Source organism: Epinephelus lanceolatus, chromosome 4 (genome assembly GCF_041903045.1).
Source record: "Epinephelus lanceolatus isolate andai-2023 chromosome 4, ASM4190304v1, whole genome shotgun sequence".
Lineage (NCBI taxonomy): Eukaryota > Metazoa > Chordata > Actinopteri > Perciformes > Serranidae > Epinephelus > Epinephelus lanceolatus.
Window position 1 is genome coordinate 22,562,316 of NC_135737.1, and position 19,951 is coordinate 22,582,266.

The 19,951-nt window shown below is 40.8% G+C and overlaps 1 protein-coding gene across 1 annotated transcript; it reads right to left on the reverse strand.

Annotated features, from left to right (window-relative positions):
- Nucleotides 1-2,589: 2,589 nt before the first annotated feature.
- LOC117260198 (extracellular calcium-sensing receptor-like) lies at nt 2,590-7,120 on the reverse strand. Its single transcript, XM_033632122.2, has 9 exons — nt 6,936-7,120; nt 6,367-6,661; nt 6,130-6,216; nt 5,586-5,855; nt 5,132-5,338; nt 4,416-4,691; nt 3,799-4,023; nt 3,570-3,693; nt 2,590-3,500 (listed from the first exon to the last, which is right to left on the reverse strand). The coding sequence occupies exons 1-9, from the start codon at nt 7,103-7,105 to the stop codon at nt 2,590-2,592; spliced, it is 2,565 nt and encodes an 854-aa protein (XP_033488013.2). The 5' UTR covers nt 7,106-7,120.
- Nucleotides 7,121-19,951: the final 12,831 nt, after the last annotated feature.

Sequence of the window (19,951 nt, forward strand, 5' to 3'; positions counted from 1 at the left end):
AGAGGGTCCGGTCAATAGTTGAACCTCAGATTGAGGAGGATCAATGTGGTTTTCGTCCCGGACGCGGAACCGTGGACCAGCTCTTTACCCTCGCCAGGGTGCTGGAGGGGGCATGGGAGTTCGCCCAACCAGTCCACATGTGTTTTGTGGATTTGGAGAAGGCTTATGACCGTGTCCCCAGGGGCATCCTGTGGGGGGTGCTCCGGGAGTATGGGGTTGGTGGCCCCTTGCTAGGGGCCATCCAGTCCCTGTACCTAAGGAGTCTGGTTCGCGTGGCCGGCAGTAAGTCGGATCTGTTCCCGGTGAGAGCTAGACTCCGCCAGGGCTGCCCTTTGTCACCGGATTTGTTCATAACTTTCATGGACAGAATTTCTAGGTGCAGCCGAGTGGTGGAGGGTGTCAGATTCGGTGACAGGAGGATCTCGTCCCTGCTTTTTGCGGATGACGTGGTCCTCCTAGCTCCATCGAACAGTGACTTCCAGCTATTGCTGGGACGGGTCGCAGCCGAGTGTGAAGCGGCTGGGATGAGAATCAGCACCTCCAAGTCTGACGCCATGGTCCTCAGCTGGAAAAACTGAAGAAAAACTAAAACAAAAATCAACTCTGCACCAGGCTATGCCCCCTTTAAGTTTGGGCACCTGGCAGTAACAGCCGCTGTGGCCGGCTTGCTAGACAGATCTCAGAAACTCGAGAGAAGCTTCCAACTCCTGCATATATAGACAGTAGCTCCTCCTACACATGGGAAATACAATTAATAAATCAATCAACAATCAGCAGTGATTAATTCATACTCTTCAGACTACTTTTTATAAGCCAACAGTGAAAAACATTGCTACACACTCCAAAAGAGTAAAAATGTTCTTAAACTGCTCAAAATCAACACTTGCACAAATATCTCCCCAAAACTCCCCCTCATCCATACTACACTTGGCACATTCCCCCAGGAACTTGACTATAAAAGGAATCCAAATGGGCAGGGTCTGGTTTGGCAGTTCCTGAGTCCAAACCAGAGGTTGGCCAAGTGCAGTCTAGAGGAGAGGTGAGACACACAAAAGAATTAGTCAAATAAAGAGATTTAAAACCACAATATTGTCAGACTTTTCTTCCTGACTTCATGTAAATGTGCCTGTGACACTGAAGCACCAAAACAACTACACACCTACAACTATCAGGTTTCAACCTTAATTGTGCTAATTACCAACCCCACACACCTGCCGGCTAGATGGTGTGTGAAAGTGCCTGGAGGTAGACAAGCATTGTGTGTGTTTGTCTTTTACCATTAGAGGTCACGGGCATCCCCGTGACACTGGGCTTCTCTGCTGAGGCTGCTGCCCCCGTGACCCGGACCCGGATAAGCTGAGGACGACGTGTACGATGACGAGTACATTGACAAAGTTTGTCTTAGGGGACAAAATTTACAGTTAAAAAAAGTGATAAATCACAATATATCTCAATATATTTTATCTCAATACTCAATACATACATCTCAATACATATTGCAACATATTTAAAATGCAATAACATTGTGTTGTGACTTAGGTAGCATGATAATATTGTATCGTGGGGCCTCTGATGATTCCCACCCCTACTGATTACATCCAATTTCTCCACTTCATCAGTGGCTGGCAGTTCACATTAGAATTTCAAATGCTGGTGGAGGGATACAAGCCTGAAAAGTCAGCAGAATTGGCCTGTCTCTCCCAGCTACTAAACACATTGTTGCTTGAAAATCATTGCATACATCTGCAGAGCTATTCTTCAGAGACAGTGTCATTTAAATTATTTGAGAATAAAATGACACTGACTATATTTATGGAAATTAAGAAATATTCTCCCACTGGTGATGACCAAGGTTCTTGTTTATTGCAATTGTTGTAAGACAACTGTGAAGTTCTGTGGCATGCGTAATTAGCCTAACAACTGATATCAGACATAATATTGCTAATATTAAAAAAGATAAAAGCAAAGCTGGTGTTAAAGAGAGCAAAGTTAATACATTGTAGCTCTAGTTCTGTGGTGTGAAGCTGAGCTTTCTAACCTTGTGACAGTGCCATTCCTACAATTGCTAACTTAGTGGAAGTTACAGACTCTGTATAGTCAGAATAGGCAAATGCTATCTCAGATGCTTATGTGTAATTCTATCAATGTTGTCTGCACTTCCTTTATACTTTTTGAATTTAGGGGCAATATAAAAAACTGGTGAGTGTATCCACATCAACTCTAGACAGATCAAAAAGTAACTGATATAATAATGTCGGCTGAACCCACATAGTATGTGCTTTTTTATTCTGAGAGAATAGCTTACAATTTAACAAGGTGTAATGTTACCTTACACCATGAAAAGACACAAAAGACGACAATATCATTTGAAGTGCAAGAGCTTTGTCATTTTAATTGTATCCTGGAGAAAAAATAGAATAACTTCTTGTATTTAACATATTCTCGCATATTTGATCCAACTTTTCCCTTATCAGCAATTTTTCTTAAAAACTTAACACTGCTACCACTATTAAACTATTTTTCTGCCTGTATTTTTGTGCTTTACAGAGAAAATTAATTAGGTCTGTCTCATGAAACTAAGTGTGGGTTTTATGACTCAATGCCACGGCCCATGATTGCTTTCTTTGTGTTCCTCTCTGGCCTCAACAGGATAATGTAACATTTGGGACCAAACAGTGACACCAAGAGGCCAAAACTGGAAGCTAGGATGGCAAATACCTCAACTGCATCTGCATATTTGCCTGGTGAACTGACATAAGCAGGGACAAAGGCCACCCACACTGCACAGAAGATCAGCATGCTGAAAGTGATGAGTTTGGCCTCATTGAAAGTATCTGGAAGATTCCTTGCGAGGAATGCTAACAGAAAACTGAGGATGGCCAGTAAGCCAATATAGCCCAGTAACACTCCAAAACCAACTGTGGACCCAACTACACACTCATAAACTATCTTGTCATTGTGGTATTGAGTGTTTTTATGAGGAGTTGGTGAGGAAGAGACAAGCCAAGCAGTGCAAATTAGTGCCTGAATAGAAGTAAAAACCAGAACTGTTCCTCTCTGCTGCAATGGTCCAAACCACTTCAGATGGGATCCACCCCCTGGCTTGGAGGCCTTGAACACAGCCAGAACCACAATGGTTTTCACCAGGATGCATGATACACAAAACACAAAGCTGATTCCAAATGCTGCATGTCTCAGTTGGCATGTCCACAGCCTGGGACGTCCAATAAAGAGCAGTGAGCAAAGGAAACATAATTTAAGAGACAGCAATAGCTGGAAACTCAGTTCTGAATTGTTTGCACGTACTATAGGGGTGCCACGATGACAGATAAAGATTCCCAACACAACAACACATATAAATGTGCCCAACAATGAGGCAGTTGTCAAACAGATACCCAGAGGCTCGTAGTAGGAGAGGAACTCTGTTTTCTTAGAAACACAGTGGTCATGTTGAGAGCTGGACCAGAAATCCTCTGGACAACTGGTGCACTTTATGGAGTCTGTGAAAATAGGGAAAGTGTTGATATATATAGTTATATTATTCATTCAAACTGCAACTGAATACCAACCAGTCATATTGCTGATCTTCCCCTCAGAACAAGGGATGCATGCAAAGCAGCATGCAGGTTTCCCCTTTATTCTAGCCATGCGGGTACCTGGAGGACAGCTCTCACTGCACACTGACCGGGGTGGCTGGAGATAGAAAAATAAATGTGTATTATTTTGCTCTGCTTTACACTACTATCATGAGTTATCCAATGGGAAACAAAATAGGTGACTGAAAAAATCAGAAGTAACCTGTTTGGATTCAAAGTTCCAGAAGATTTTGTCTTCATCAAGTGTGAGTTCTTCACCTTTGGCTGACTCTTTAACCTCACCTACATTCTGAACTTTAGTTCGTCCATCAGGGAGCCACAGCCAGTTCATGACATCATATATTGGTAAGGCATCACCATTCTCATCAAATGACACTTGATCACCAAACGGTGTGGTGAAGTTGACCTTTTCCAAGTAATACACAAGCTATGGATATCAGAATAAGATACAACAATAAACAAACAATACTATTATGACCATTGTGAACACAGTGAAATCAGTATTCACTAATCAAACTGCATACTACACTTATGAAGATATGAACACATTAACAATTCATTTATTTACAGTAAATTCACAATATTGTGTACCTAGTGCACAGACATTGTTGTCTATGACCTTATAACACTATACAATACTGTCACCCAGTGGCAGGGATAATCCTTTCAGCTATCTGCTATACAGGTTGTGATTAGTCTCATAGCGTTGTATTCAGTCCTGTACCCTAAATGCTTCTCTACACGAAATGCTAAAGCATAGCCATTAGACATATAAACAGGGGTGTAGTGTGTGTGTGTGTGTGTAAAATGATATCCCACCTGCCATGGCTCCAGTCTTTGCAAACTGCCACAGCTGTGCCCACTGAAAGGTCCTCTCCCTGGCTCACACTGCAGCATGTTATCAAGAGCATATGCCAGGGCATACACAGCCTTGTACACATTATATTCTGGTCTGAGGTTGGAGATGTCCAAGAACTCAGTGTCCACATTTTCTAGATCTTCCTGTCCAGTGCATAGTGATCCCCCAGCTTCCACCCAACCTGCTTGAGGTGGTGCAAATTTACACTGAAATTTGTGTTCCCAAAACTGATTTACCTGAAATATATTCAAAATAGGGGTGTAACATTAGACAAAAGTCACAGTTTTGTTCATACCAAACAGGTACATTTTTATTGGCTACTGCACCTGTGCTACAAAAATTAAATATCTGTAATTAATGGAATAATAAATAAGAAAACTTTTGCATTAGTATAGTGCACAGTGTGACTGACTTGCATGCCAACCCACTTGGTGTGCTAACCCCTGCATGCGTTTACAACAGTGAATGGCTAAAGTTTCTCTGCTGAACTCGCACATTTGAACTTTGGTTGCGCATTTGGTACATCAGTTCCCATACACTAGACATGAACCCCATACCGTGATGATTTGGTACAAGTACACAAACTGTTACAGCACTTAGTGAAAACTGCTTGTTATACATAATGACAATACTGTATTAATCTTATAAATATATTAAATTGCAAGGTGAAACTCACCATGTTATTTCCAAAGCTGTTGTTGTGTTGTAGTTTAGGACGTAGTTGTAGCAGAAAGTCTCTGAACCCTGGTATGTGTCCTCGACGGATAGCAATGCCCAGAGTGCCACCCAGGTATGGCATGAACTGAGGAGTCTGAAGCACAGTAGCTGCAGTCCAGGCTTCACTGGCCATCCACTGCAGGCCTGTCACATTCTGCCTCACCACCTGTGCATTGATATTCATATTGTCATGACAGGGTTCATATATTGTCTTACTCAATTCATGAACAGGTGCAGTCCTGTGTTTTACACAGTATTGTGAGCGAAGTGATGCATGTGTCATCATAACAGCAGGTCAGTGAATTTGTCTGAGATAGTGATCTCACTCAAAAACCCTGCAGTGTCTTTAACATATAAGAGGAGTACTTTATTCAAATAAATCTATTTGTAACAGGACAATGATTTAGGCTAACCTCTTTCATGAGGTTGATCATGTGACTTTCATGTGCAAACACAATGACCACACGAGCTGTAGATTTCCTCATAACCTCCACAATCCTCCTTAGTTCAGCTGGATCATTGCCCCAGGGCAAAACCTCTAAGTAGGCCAGACAGCCTCCACCAGACTGAGCCAGGTCAGATTGGAAGGATCGGGCAGCATGGAGTCCATAATCATCATGACTGATCAGCAGACCTGCCCAAGTCCAGCCAAAGCGCCTGAGAATCTGAATCATAGCACGCACCTGAGTAAATACAGAGTGGAGGGATTAGTGCACAGGCTGGAATAATCTTTTAGTGGAGAAGCTGCTAAACAGGTTCCACAATGGATCATGTTTAATTATTGTCTTTCAGCTCTGTTAGCTGAGACCAAACAGCTCAGGTGACACTGTGACACATTTTACAGAGATTGTACTGATGTAGTTTATTATTAATTTCAGTGCAGGGAATTTATTTTTGACAAATGTTTAACTGCACATGCTTTTTTAATTTCATTTGTATTTGCTGATAGATGGTCACCTGGAAAGCATCGCTTGGAATCGTCCTAAAAAAGGATGGAAACTTCTGCCGGTCGCTCAGGCACGAACATGTGGCAAAATAACTTACCTGTGAAAGACAAACTGTACATCCTAAAAAACATTTAAAGCCTTTATCATCTCCTTCAACTTTTCAAGTTTGATTAGTTAATGTTTACAAACAACATTAAATCTGAAATTAAATGAAAATTATCCAAAAGAATTATGGTGGAAAACTTACCATAGGTACTCTGTACAAACCTAAGACAGCAGAGATGGCAATGGAACGTGTAGAGGAAGAATCACCCACAATGCCTAGGACTGGAGGGTTTCCTGCACAGGTCTTATCTAATATGAACTGCTCCTCTTGACCACTGGCTAATGACAATGCTGCACGGAATCCAATTCCTAGTGAGAGGCAGTTGTCATAAAGACTGTATCCCAGAGTCACATTAGGCAGCAGGTTGGAGTTTCTGTTGATCTCATCAATAGCAAAGGCCATGGTCTGGGCCTGCCTGAATCCTAGAACATCAAAACTAACAGAAAAATATCACTGTTGGAAAATACAACAACTGATATATACATGCACAAATACAGATTTTACTAAAAATTAAACAGTTGAACAACAACAATTATTATAATACTTGAATATGAAATAAATAAAGGAGACATATGAAGTGATAGGTCCAAAATGGCATAAATTCACAATGTCATTCTGTCAGAGTATCATCTTATTATCAAAAATACATTCATCTAATGGGAGTGATTTCCCCCAGTTTCTCCTTTTTCCTGTCTCCCTGACAGACTCACCTGTGACAGGTAGGCTGTTGTGGCTTTGAGGTAAAAGACAGGTCAGGAAAGACAGAAAAGAAGTGGATCTCGAACAGCCCACCAAGAACCACATCTCCAGCCTTGTGCATCCCGTTTAGATGAAACTGTCCCAGTAACTGGCAGGAGGTGGAATAACCAGAAGAGGGCATGGCAGAGGACAAGTAGGCATACAACAATATGAGATACATGAGCAAGAACAAGTTGATATCTAAAAATGCAGACATGACTGTCCTCCTGTTTACCCCTCTCTGACCTGGTGTCAACTCCTTTTATTGACTTGTTTATTGCTGTGCACCACCCACCAGGACATAAGCAACATTAGGGGCAGGGCCTAATATACTGCACATCTCATTTAAGATTCATTTTGTATTGAGCCAGATTAACTTGTGCACTTTAAAGAACATCTCATCACGGTCATTTTTGCTACCTTTCCAAGTAGTGGATGACCCAACCTATCACAGTTGTATTGTAGCATTATATATTTCTGCAAACCACAGATATGTGACATTTGTATGTAATTATCTAGCAGATATGATGGAACTCTATGCTTCAACAACACTACGGTTAACGTGTGGTTTTGCTTTGGCACAAAAATCACTTGGTTATGGTTGGGAAAAGATCCTGTTTTGGCCAAGCAGCATCCTCTGGAGCTAAACAATGAAACCAACATGCAAGTGCTTAAAAACTGCAATTCCTGGAATGGTCACTAGAGGCTGGCTCCAAGAGAGAGTCAGTTCCCATGGCCACCCATGGTAAAATGCCCAACTTCACAGCAGAAATAAACAGCCTGGTACAAAAACGGTTTTGGACTTTAATTTACCCATTTATGACAATTGTACTGGGGGTGAGGTTTGATATAACTCAGTCATAGTTATAGTTGAACTCACTTGTTTAAATTTTGTTAAGAATCAAAGTGATGCAAAATAAGGGTGTGGCATCTTTGAGTAATAAGTTGTCTATGAGGTGTCACCACAAACTATAAGTCACATCCAGTCTCACCCCTTCATAGCTCCACCCTCTCGTCTAAATTTGATCACTTCTGGCTCCAAAAAGATGGCCAAAAAACAACCAGTGTAATTGTTTGTTGGGCTTGAACACTAGTGACTATTGGTTGGCCACTTGGCAACTGTCTCACCTAGATGTCCCACCATCCACCATTTCCTTCCAATTATAAAGTTGGCTCATATACATGTAATTAGAACAATGTCACTTGAAATGTGTTTGTGGAAACTTACAATGCCAACATTTTCTTCTGGCAACTGGGCTGGGATGACCACTGAAATGAATTAACTACTGAATTTTGCACAAGAGTCATGTTATGTGTTTATTATAATTTTTGGTAACACTTTATATTAAGGTACTGTAATAAGCATTAATTAATGCTTAATAAGCACAAATTAACCAGTTAATGAGCACTTACAAGACAGTATAAGATGCTTATTAATATTAATAAGGCTAGACTAAGTGTTTATTACAGCATAACTGACTGAGTTATTATTGCTTATAGGAGCATTATAAGCACTTAATAGGAATGTTGGTAACAGTTTATAAACCTATACTAAATATTAATAAGATATCTCTTTACATTAATTATAATTTATGAGGATTAATTATAGAATAATAACCACATTTATTACTGGTTTATAAGACAAGATAAGATGAAATTAATAAGGTGTTAATTAACATTAATGAGACTATAATTACTTAATATAAATGCCATATTACAGTTAATAAATGCTTAATTATGCACTTATTAATAGCAAATAATGATCCTTTGCAGCTAACATCCAGATATGATTCATTATTTCAACATTAAAGAATTCTGATGCATTCTTTTCACTCTAGTATGTTATTATTTTCTTTAGCAAAGGATCATGGGAATCTCATTTCCTTAAAATGGCATATTAAGAGAAACATGAGTTATTTGAACTTAAACATTTGAGCAGATTGATTCAGAGTTAGCTGCTTTATTCACTTGTGATGAGAATTCAGCCTACCAATGGTGGTGAAAACACAACATAAGGACATATTTCCTTTTCATATTGATTTTTAATGCAACCACTATTGTCAAAAACAGGAAAAAAGGATTGGAAACCCTAATAGCTGAGTTCTAAAAAAAAAAGACAGATCTGAGTTCATTTAGCTTTTTCAAAAGTTTTGTTAACTTAGAATGACTGTTCAGGAATACAGTGTTCCACAAAGCTCCCTGTAACCCATCAGTTTTCTGAAAGTGAGTGACAAAAGTCTCAACATCGGCCAGGCCAAAGGTGGCCAGGTCAGTGATGTCTTCAGGCCAGTTGCTTAGGTCAAACGTGGTGGCAGCAGCCTTCAATACACCCTCATCAAGGTTGCCAAACCGTGTGGTGAGGTTGTCACAGAAGCCATTGATTAGTTTATCTTTCACTTTGTGGAAGTCATCATCATCCACTTGTTTCTTGTTGAGTTTTACACCAGAGAAGGTGTTTCCGGGAAAAGGTCCCACTTCATCCAGGAACTGCTTCAGATGCTGACCTGGGACTGTCTGAAATACAGAAGAAAAAAACTTTTACTGTCACGATTGCTAAACGTACACAGTAGCATATTAATTTATAGGGAGTTTATTTTTTTGGCCACTTGGGGTTGGCTCCCAAACAGAGCAAATCCCCATAGACCCCCCCATGTTAAAATGCTCAACTTTACAGCAGAAATACAAAAAAACAGTTTTGGTCTCTATAGCTAATTTCCCCTTTCATGACAACTGTGGGGGGCATAATTAAGGGCGTGGCCATTTTGAGTGACAGGAGGCACCATCACGGGTGGCTAACTAGCATGCTAACTAGCCGCTGGCTCCGCTGTGCGAAGCTGAGCTCAGACTCGGCCGTCTGCTTGGCGTCATCACAGCTAATTCGCGTCCATGTTCAAGCCATTGAACCTGTCCTCCCAGCCGTGTTTGTGCCCTTTGGAAATATTTTTCAGAAAACTATTGGAGTAATATGGCTTGCTGTTTGATTAATTATACCAACAGACCATCCAAGAAGTATGTGCTCCAGTTTTTTTGGTAAGTGAAATTCGGAAATTCTAGTATTATTTTATTTATGTTTATATGTTAATTAGCGTGTATCGGTGTCTGTGGTCACCACCTAGCTTGTCAGCTTATTGTTATTATCATTAAACCTTTCTCGTTGAGACTAGGGCCTCTAATTTCGCAGACCGGGCCAGGCAGAGGCGCAGCGCACCTGCGCTTCACCAACTGGGTGTGGCCAGGCGGATTTTGCAAGTTTGGCACACCGTTCCCACCTCCATCCCTCCTACCTGCGCAAGTCGGAAAGAGGGAGGAGAGAAGGCGTGGAGTGGGTTTTACACACATCCTCGCCCTTAAATGCGCCGCGTGAAGGCGTAATGAGAGTTTACTCAATTCGCCATGGCAGAAGAGAGCAGCAGCGTCAGACGGCCAAACTTCTCCCAGGAGGAAACTGATGTTTTGGTCCGGGAGGTCCAAGCTCCCAGTGTCCGAATATACGGAACTGCGAGCAGACCTCCACGGGCTGATGATGCAAAGGTAGCCTGGGAGGAGGTCACCACAATTGTAAATCAATGTTGCGTTTCTCTTGTGCGCCCTCTCTCTCTCTCTCTCTCTCTCTCACAGTCTCACTCTGTTTTCTTTAGACTTTTCTAAGATGACAGATGTTGAATATATGGGTCATTATATGAAAACGTGCCATTTCCCATTCTTAATGTTTGATTTTCAAAGTACTGTTTTAAAACTATTTATGACCCTTTTTGGATTAAATAGAGCCTTACCTATCAGAAATAGGTGCTGTGCCATCTCAGGCTATCTTATTTATTTTATTTTTTTCCACATTTAATCAACATACATATGTGTGTTTTGTCAACCCTGTTACGATGCACCAATTAATGTTTGAAAATGTTTTAAATGCATATTTACAACAAATCTGATATACTATGAAGGATAAATCTCCCCTTGTTACACTGATTGTGTTAGTACAGTGAGAATATTGAGGTGTTTATGTTTTATCCATGGATGAATATGCTAATTTGCAATTGACATTGAATCTTGCATCTTTCTTTTTAAGAACAGAATATGGAAACAAAACAATAATACCCACATTTCGTTCTGTAGATTATTGGTTTCTTTTACTTAACACATAAAATGAGTTGATTTGACATTTGTCTTTTCATTTTTTGAATTATACTAGAAAATTATACAAGTAACAGGGCTGACACCTCAGTAACCGAGTTGACAACAGTTACCATACTGCTAGTTTAATTTGCAGCTTTGGGTCTAATGAAGATAATGGGACATTCATAAACCTTTAATTCAACATGACTAATCAAAGAATATTTTGGAGACACATTTATTGAGAGGTTTTAGCATTTTTCAAAACACGAAGGATATTAAAAGGCCTGCTCCGAAAGTGGAACTGCCCATTGGTTCTGAAGTCCATTCCGAAATCATCATGATGCCCTGTGGTTAAGGTCTGGTTAGGTTTAGGCACAAAAACCACTTGGTTAGGGTCAGGAAAAGATCATGGTATGGGTTAAAATGAAAAAGAAAGTGACAAACACATAAGCCGTGAGCCTGCTCCGCCTCAAGCCGGTCGCGGCGCACCATATGCCCGCCAGGAGCCGTTCAGCACCGTGGACAGTCGGACTAATGGGATGTCGAACCAATGACATGGACCCCTCCGAAAGTTGCATCATTTCTTGGGAGTGAAATCAGCTTCCTTTTGTGAACATGCTGGTGAAAAGACAAGTAAGTGTCCTTTTATTTTCATGATTTTTCTTAGAGTTAATGTTTGACAGAGGGGGACAAGCTTATTGTGTCAGCCCTGTTTCCACAAAAGGACATGTTAAAAAGATATTTGTTAGAAATTTTTAATGTACATAAATAACATGATATAAGCCTCTAATGAATGCACACCATGTGGTCTCATGACCTTCACCACATGGCTAGTAATGGCTATCAAGAACATTTTTCGTCAACCCTGTTATCATTCTAGCGTAACAGGGTTGACAAAACAGGGTTAACAAAAGTATGGTTTTGTGAGTACATGAAAATATACTTTCCTTACCAATAGCAGACATTATATACATGGTTTTACAAGTGTCATCGCTAGCTGAGAGGGAAATTGAAAAAAATTGTGCACTTGGTGACAAGTTTTTGAAATTTGGCATAGTGTAAGGTATGGGTATAAGGTTTTCAAAAACCAAGTTGGGATAGCCACACATTTCAATATGGCCCTCACCGGAGATTTGGATCTGCTCCAAATTGTAATGGATTCCATGTTAGACCATGTCATACCTAGTCTCCACCAAGTTTAACACCATGCCAAATTTCAAAAACTTGTCACCAAGTGCACAATTTTTTCAATTTCCCTGTCAGTTAGCGATGAAACTTGTAAAACCATGTATATCATGTAAATATCATCAACCCTTTTACGCTAGAATGGTAACAGAGCTGACAGTAACAGGGTTGACAGTAACAGGGTTGACGAAAAATGTAATTGGCAGCCATTGCTAGCCATGCGGTGAAAGTCATGAGACCACATGGTGTGCATTCATTAGAGGCTTATATCATGTTATTTATGTACATTAAACATTTCTAACAAATGTCTTTTTAACGTGTCCTTTTGTGGAAACACGGTTGACACAATAAGCTCGTCCCCCTCTGTCAAACATTATATAACTCTAAGAAAAATCACGAAAATAAGAGGACACTTATTTGGTTTTTCACCAGCATGTTCACAAAAGGAAGCTGATTTCACTCCCAGGAAATGATGCAACTTTTGGAGCAGTCCATTATCTCAGAAGAGGTGTTTTCATTAAAAGTAACAGGGTTGATGACTACCTGGTGACCCGACTAAATTGTTTTTTTTTTACAACATTTTACAGATATTAATAATAAAACCCATTCATGATTAATGAAAGGACACTCGAGATTTTATATATATAAGTTTATGTTTTTATGACAGTTTTTTGGGCCTTAATAGCGGGAACTGCCCATTGGTCCGACAGCCCATTGGTCTGACATCCCATTGTTCCGAAGTCCGTTCCGAAATCATCATGATGCCCTGTGGTTAAGGTCTGGTTAGGTTTAGGCACAAAAACCACTTGGTTAGTGTCAGGAAAAGATCATGATGTGAGTTAAAATGAAAAAGAAAGTGACAAACACATAAGCCGTGAGCCTGCTCCGCCTCAAGCCTTTCCCAGCTGACCCAGAGCCGGTCACGACGCGCCATCAAGGTAGAAATTCACCCGCCGGGAGCCGTTCAGCACCACGGACAGTCGGACTAATGGGATGTCGAACCAATGGGCTGTCGGACAAATGACATGGACCCCTTAATAGCTAGTAAAAGCAGAACAATCATATTGAGCAACAGGCCATTTTTACAGCTTTTGAATGATGCTTCATACAAAAAGGTGTTTAAACTCTTTGAAAACAAAATAAATAAACTTTTACATTGTTTTAATGTTACAAGAGATATCATGGAAAAAAATTTCTAAAATGATTATAGTGTATTTATTGTTTACTGACATTTATAGCACAGTTTTGTTTGAGGGACACAAAATGGCACGTTTTTGTATAATGACCCATATACTCCCTATCTGATGCTGTGGCTGATTGTGGTTGGCTGAGAGGGATGTGAACTCATTAGTTTGCAGCTGTGTTAATCAAATCAGGTTGGGTTTCCATTATGTGTGCCAAACGGTGCAAATCCCCTTTGATCTGACATCAGATGTGACGGGAAAGCTGATATAGAGATTCATTTATGTGCTGATTGCAGATAGTTGCACTGAATAGTGGTTTTTGTGGGTATTTTTTGATTGTTAATGTGCCTGACATTCTGGAAACCTGCCTGTGAGGTTTTGGTGACGTGTGCGCACTGTCCGCCGGTCAGCCAAACTTCCACTTACACCAGCTGCGCTCCACCTGCGTTGACAGTAGACCTGGTTTCAGCTGGCGAGCTTTTAGCGCACCTTTGGCGAAGCCTTTTGGCACAAAACTGTCACTGCGCCAAGCTGGATCTGTCGACACCTCCCCCTGCTGCGCTGCCACACCCATCTCAGCGCACCTCGGTCTGCCAAACTGAGTGCGCCTCAGGTTGTGCTGCTCGAAACAAGCTCTGCGCGGGGTTCGCCACCCTGCGCCACCCTGCGCCACGCCGGGAAACTAGAGCCCCTTGTAACAAGTATAACACTGCCTTTCTCTAGCAATTTCTGCATTTCTTTATCATGTTCTAGATGATAATCTCGCAATGCGCTGTTGATAACCGTAACATTAACATTACAGATACATTTCAGTCCCCTTCGGACTTTTATCAGTGTCAAAATCATAAATATGCACGCTGGTTGGAATAGTGGTGTGGGTACTAGGATATAATCTTTAATGTCAGCCGTTATGCACACTGCAAATCCAACTACTAACTCGAATTTCTTGTTTGGTATCAACAAAACATTAATGGTAAGAAAGAACACTACCGTTAAATGGGACTTAGCTTATTAACATTATTTTATTCAAAGTATAATCAAGTGACATACAAATAAACAACTCCTTACTAAAGTTACGTGAAAATCTAAATTCAAGTCAATTGATTGGCTTCAAATTATTCATTATATATGTATTAAATAAACATTAAGCTGATTCACTGTAACCCTGGCCAAATTACTGCAAGTCTCGACAAAATCAAGTGTTGCAAATGAACGTAACGTTACCATAATTAGCGTTATATATTTAAAAACGTTGAAGCGTTTTTTAAGATTGTGTAATCTCAATAACAGCTGAATCATTGTTTCAAGATTTGTTGTATAACGTTAGTTTCAGGTAAACTCAACTTACCTCAAGTTTCGTGAATGAGGTGGCACCAAGCGGGAGCAGCCGACACCACAGGGCTAGCCAAAGTAGTGTAGCTTGTTAGCCTAGTAGCTTGTTAGCCTAGCTTGTTAGCCTTAGCTAACTTAGCAGCGCCGAGCGAGGCGGGCGTTTTTAAGCGACCAGACTTAATTTGGCCCGCCTCTTTGCCCATCTTTGATTGGCCGGTAGTTGGGCGGAGTCAGGCACTGCCAAGATGGCGACGGCCAGAGCCCACTATTTTGAGCTTAAAACCCGCTCCTCAGAAACGAATGGGTGAAGTCACGGTGAATACGTCCATATTTTTATACAGCCAATGGCCGCGACACACACACACACACACACACACACACACACACTCTTAATCGCGGTCAAAGTCAGTGTCTCTGAGGGTCACAGCTAACACATAACATGGCTATTGTTATCTGGGTGTTCATTATACTCAGCTTACCTATAGGAAATTTAGAAATATGACTGGCTGCTAGTTCAAGCATGACCTTCATCTCTGTAGCTAAAGTTGCTAACCTAATTATTACTGACTGAATGAACCGAGTACACCTCCTCTGATTAACTGTAATGTTACCGTCATTATCATAAACAACAAAATTTAGAACACAGTCACATTTTATAACTTTGTAAGGCCATCATGTACATGATTAGCTGAGTTGCTAGTGTTAGCTATCACAAAGAACTAGAATTAGCTAAAAATCAACAAGCTAATGTTAGCCTATAGCCTATTTTAACAACAGGGGCAGAAACAGATGAAACATTGTGCATCGCACGTGTGGAGCCAGATCAGGTGCAGCAAAAGCCACTGTATTTTTGCTGTTCATAAGTTTTTATTGAAATTATTCAAGCGACAAAAGCGACGTTCAGATACCCATACGTAATGACATTGTAAATAACACTCATTTAGATATTGCTTTTACATTTTTTTTTGCTGTCCCGGAATTGTCCCAGACACATCATCTTTGTGTCCCAGTAGCAATTTTTCTAGTCCCGGGACGTCGGGACACAGTTTTATTATTAACTATTAACAACACCTTATTCATTTAATTTGATAGGGTCTAATAGTGTCTTATAAATCAGTAATAAATTTGGTTATTGTTCTATAATCAACCCTTATAAATCATAATTAATGTAAATAGACATCTTATTAATCAATATTTAGGATAGCTTTATAAACTGTTATCAAGTTTGTATTATGTACTTATAATGCTCATATATGTAATAATAACTGTATTAATTATGCTATTATTAACACTTATATAGTCTTATTAATGGTAATAAACATCTTATTTTGTCTTATACGTGCTCATTACAATGCTTATTACAGTACCTTAATATAAAGTGTTACCTATTTTTTTTACTGGAATTAAATGGACTTTGACTGCAAACCACAGATATGTGACATTTGTATGCAATTATCTAGCAGATATGATGGAACTCTATGTTTCAACAATACTATGTTTGCTGTCGATGGCCCAGGATACACCACCAACAAACACAAACAGTTGAATTCAAGAAACAAAAGCACAAGGTTAAGTTTACAAAAAAAAATCTTGATTTGGCACCTGGGAAGTGAAAACAAGGCTCCCGGGTGAAAGTCCGGGGTTTGCTGGATCCATCCACCACCGCTCCCACCCACCCTGCACAGACTTTCCTGTTCCAAATAATAAGGCAACCTGACGCCATCCAGCAGCGTATAATAAGGCTGCAACAAGTTCTGTCCGGCTTACCAGCGGCATATCAGAACAACCAAAAAAGTTACGCCCAGCCGTGTTACATACTGACGCTGCCCGGCCACGTCTCATACTGCTGCGGAAGGTGGCTTTTGGTGTCACACGTCTGATGCCAAAACCACTGACAAAGTGTCGATATGTGACAACTTTGGATTGAGAACTGGCTGGAGGGGGAGGTCTTAATCACTGATAAAGATGTTCCTGCAGCGAATGTAACAGCCTGGCTTGCAAATGGCCTGTGTCCCCCTCATAATCTTTATCTGACCTATTGCTATCACAGTCACTGAAGACTGATCCGGTCACCTAGCTCCCACATATCCAAAAATTTTACTCAAAGTAAGCCAAAGAGAAAAAGGCCTACTTTACGTTACATGGTTCAAGTGACCCAATTCCGATTTTTTCCTCTCAAGTGGCACAGATCGGATCTGTAACATGAACGTGTAAACAGGAAAAAAACGCTTGATATCGGATATTGTCAGATCAGATTCAGGCCTCCTTCATATGTGGAAATATATCGGATATGAATCAGATATCTACCAATAGGTCTGTAATCTAAACAGACAGATCGGATATTTCCTGGCAATCCATGTCGTACGTCATGAATAATGGGAACTGCGCATTGGTCCGACAGCCCATTGGTTCAACATCCCATTGTTTCGACCATATTAAACTCATTGTTCCGAAGTCCGTTCCGAAATCATCATGATGCCCTGTGGTTAAGGTCTGGTTAGGTTTAGGCACAAAAACCACTTGGTTAGGGTCAGGAAAAGATCATGGTGTGGGTTAAAATGAAAAAGAAAGTGACAAACACATAAGCCGTGAGCCTGCTCCGCCTCAAGCCGGTCACGGCGCACCATACGCCCGCCACGAGCCGTTCAGCACCGCGGACAGTCGGACTAATGGGATGTCAAACCAGTGGGCTGTCGGACCAATGACATGGACCCATGAATAATGCGACGACAGTGCATTTTGATGACGTGCTCATGAGCGAGGGAAAGGAAGGAAAGCCGAATAAATCGTACGTTAATCAAAAACTATGAAACAAAAAAGCACAATCTATCCCGAGTAAGACAAACTGCTTGATCCCTGTCTCCAGTGTACCAGCAGAGAACCTGCAGAACCGAATCCGCGAAAAACACACCGTGCTACACAGCCTCTCTACCTGAGGCTCGCACCCTCGGCACCCAGACACACAGACTATGCTTCCTCATATCAGCCAAACTTGTGCGCAACTGTGAGAAATAAATATGTGAGGTGTACGCTGCTTTTCTATCTTTTTTTTCTGTCAGCGACATACACTCATAACACAGGACGGGTTGTTTTTATTGACTGAGTTGATTATTAAGCCACAGTGATGCGCGGATTGGCTCTGATAGCCCCCGAATCAGCATGTACCTATCAATCATCCAGCCACACCCGTCTGCAGCTACACGGACATGGTAGTGTAAAGGCAGCCAAAGAAACAGAGTAGACAGTTAGGTAGCACAAGAACTATATATCTGTAAGTATGTGTACACCTAGATGCACTGCGCTATCCCGCTGGTCACTATTGTTGCCGTTGTGTTTACTAATTCTTCTATGACCACGCTGACTAAAGATGTGTAATTGCAGATACACAATACTAGATGCCTTGAAGATAATGTTTACTAAAAATTTCTGCTCTGTCCTTATGTTAACATACTTTACTTACCTTTTGTTTGGGAGCTTTGATGCACCTATCCTCGTCTCATGGTGAAACCAGGAAGTAAACAGCTCTGGTCATGTGACAATCTACATTAAACATGTGACACTGCACAATTGTCATTCAGACACATTATTATTTTAATATTTACCTGAAATGCTTTGATACATCATTCAGCAACATTTTTAGAGCCTTAAAACTTAAACTTTTTTTGGCGGTACCTATAATGACTGATGGGATTATTAACTACTTATTTACCTCAATGCCTAATGAGTGCAGGCAAATACTTTTCATCTCTATTCCCCCTTACCTGAAATAAAGCAGAATATTGCATTCATTAGAAGTCCATTTCATTTTACTGATGGGATTAAACCTTTGTGACGTGTCTCAGGAGTAAATATATTGCAATTCATATCTGAAAACCAAACAATAAACAAACTCATAATATAAATGTGATAGCCTGTTGAATTAAATTACTAATAAAAACTAGACTGACAGCATGTCAAATCACAAATATGGCAGACACTTCAAACCAAATTTTCTAAATGAGTGTAATTCCATGCAGGCTTTAGAAAACAATTGTAACAATAAATACAACATCTCAAAAAGGTATAATTTCTTTCTGTTTAATATTTGACCATTGCATTGTCATATATTCCAGAATTTATGGCCACTGAAGCACAGTGGGGCTTCTCTCAGACCAAATCACTACTTTGTTCACAAAAACATGGAGAGTTTCATCAGGTAGAGAGTAATACAGTTGGGTGCATTTTGTCTTCCACCTCATGAGGGGGGCAGGAAGGCAAAATTGCATCTACTCTGTCCAGTTTGTGCATTAGGATCTTATGTTGAATGCACAGGCCCCCAGACATATTCAACAGCTGATTGTGTGCTTTGGTGATTGCGTGGCCCTATCCAAGAATGCCTTGCAAGATGGCTTTGTGAGTGCATCTCCCAAACTTACAGGCAGGCGGGCAGGGAACCTCCCACTGTGGTCTGGGTACTCTCCTTATATGGTGTGGCAATGTCTGTGGCCTTGTTCAGCGGGTTGAGTGTCGAGGACATCTTGGACTACGCTCTGCCTGTTTCAATGGTTCTATCTCTTGGACACGTCAGGCTTCTTTTCAAGGTCTGTGCTCACTGAAACAACACAGGACTGGTGAAAACATTTGGGTGTGTTGCACCTGACTGGCCCCTGGGCATGATACATTAGCATGTTTCCATGCTCCTTGATGACCCAGGAAATGTGGTGTGCAGGGTGTCTATTGCTTGTTTTTCGAACCCTGCAAGGTTACGCCAAAGCTCCACCCAGTTAGGTTGCCTACTATCTCTGTTGGCTAAGGCGCGCTACTTCCTCAAAGAAAAAGTAGGTGCACTACATCAACTAACCTTCAGCCGGTCAGGATCATTGTAGCTTAATGTTATGTCTTGACAGGGCATTCATTTATCAGGCTCCACCACTGTATCCAAAGAGTCCAGCAAAGAGCTCAGCCTGTGCTAATAGAACTAGGGTTACAATATTGTAACTTTCGCTCTTCTGTCATTGATAATAATCCTAACAACTGATATCAGGCATTATATTGCCAATATTAAAAATAAAATTACTCTAGCCTATTTGTGCTTGTAGCAACAGCAAAGCTGGTGATAAATAAAGCTAAAATTACACATTGTAACCCTAGTTCTATGGTGTCGAGCTGACCCTTCCAACGGCTGAAATAACGTG

Coding starts and splice junctions, on each gene's coding strand:
- LOC117260198 (XM_033632122.2), bottom strand. CDS start 7,105: ATGCCCTCTTCTGGTTATTCCACCTCCTGCCAGTTACTGGGACAGTTT. Junction 5,856..6,129: donor TTCCAAGCGATGCTTTCCAG/GTGACCATCTAT, acceptor GTATTTACTCAG/GTGCGTGCTATGATTCAGAT. Junction 4,024..4,415: donor AAAGACTGGAGCCATGGCAG/GTGGGATATCAT, acceptor TGATATCCATAG/CTTGTGTATTACTTGGAAAA.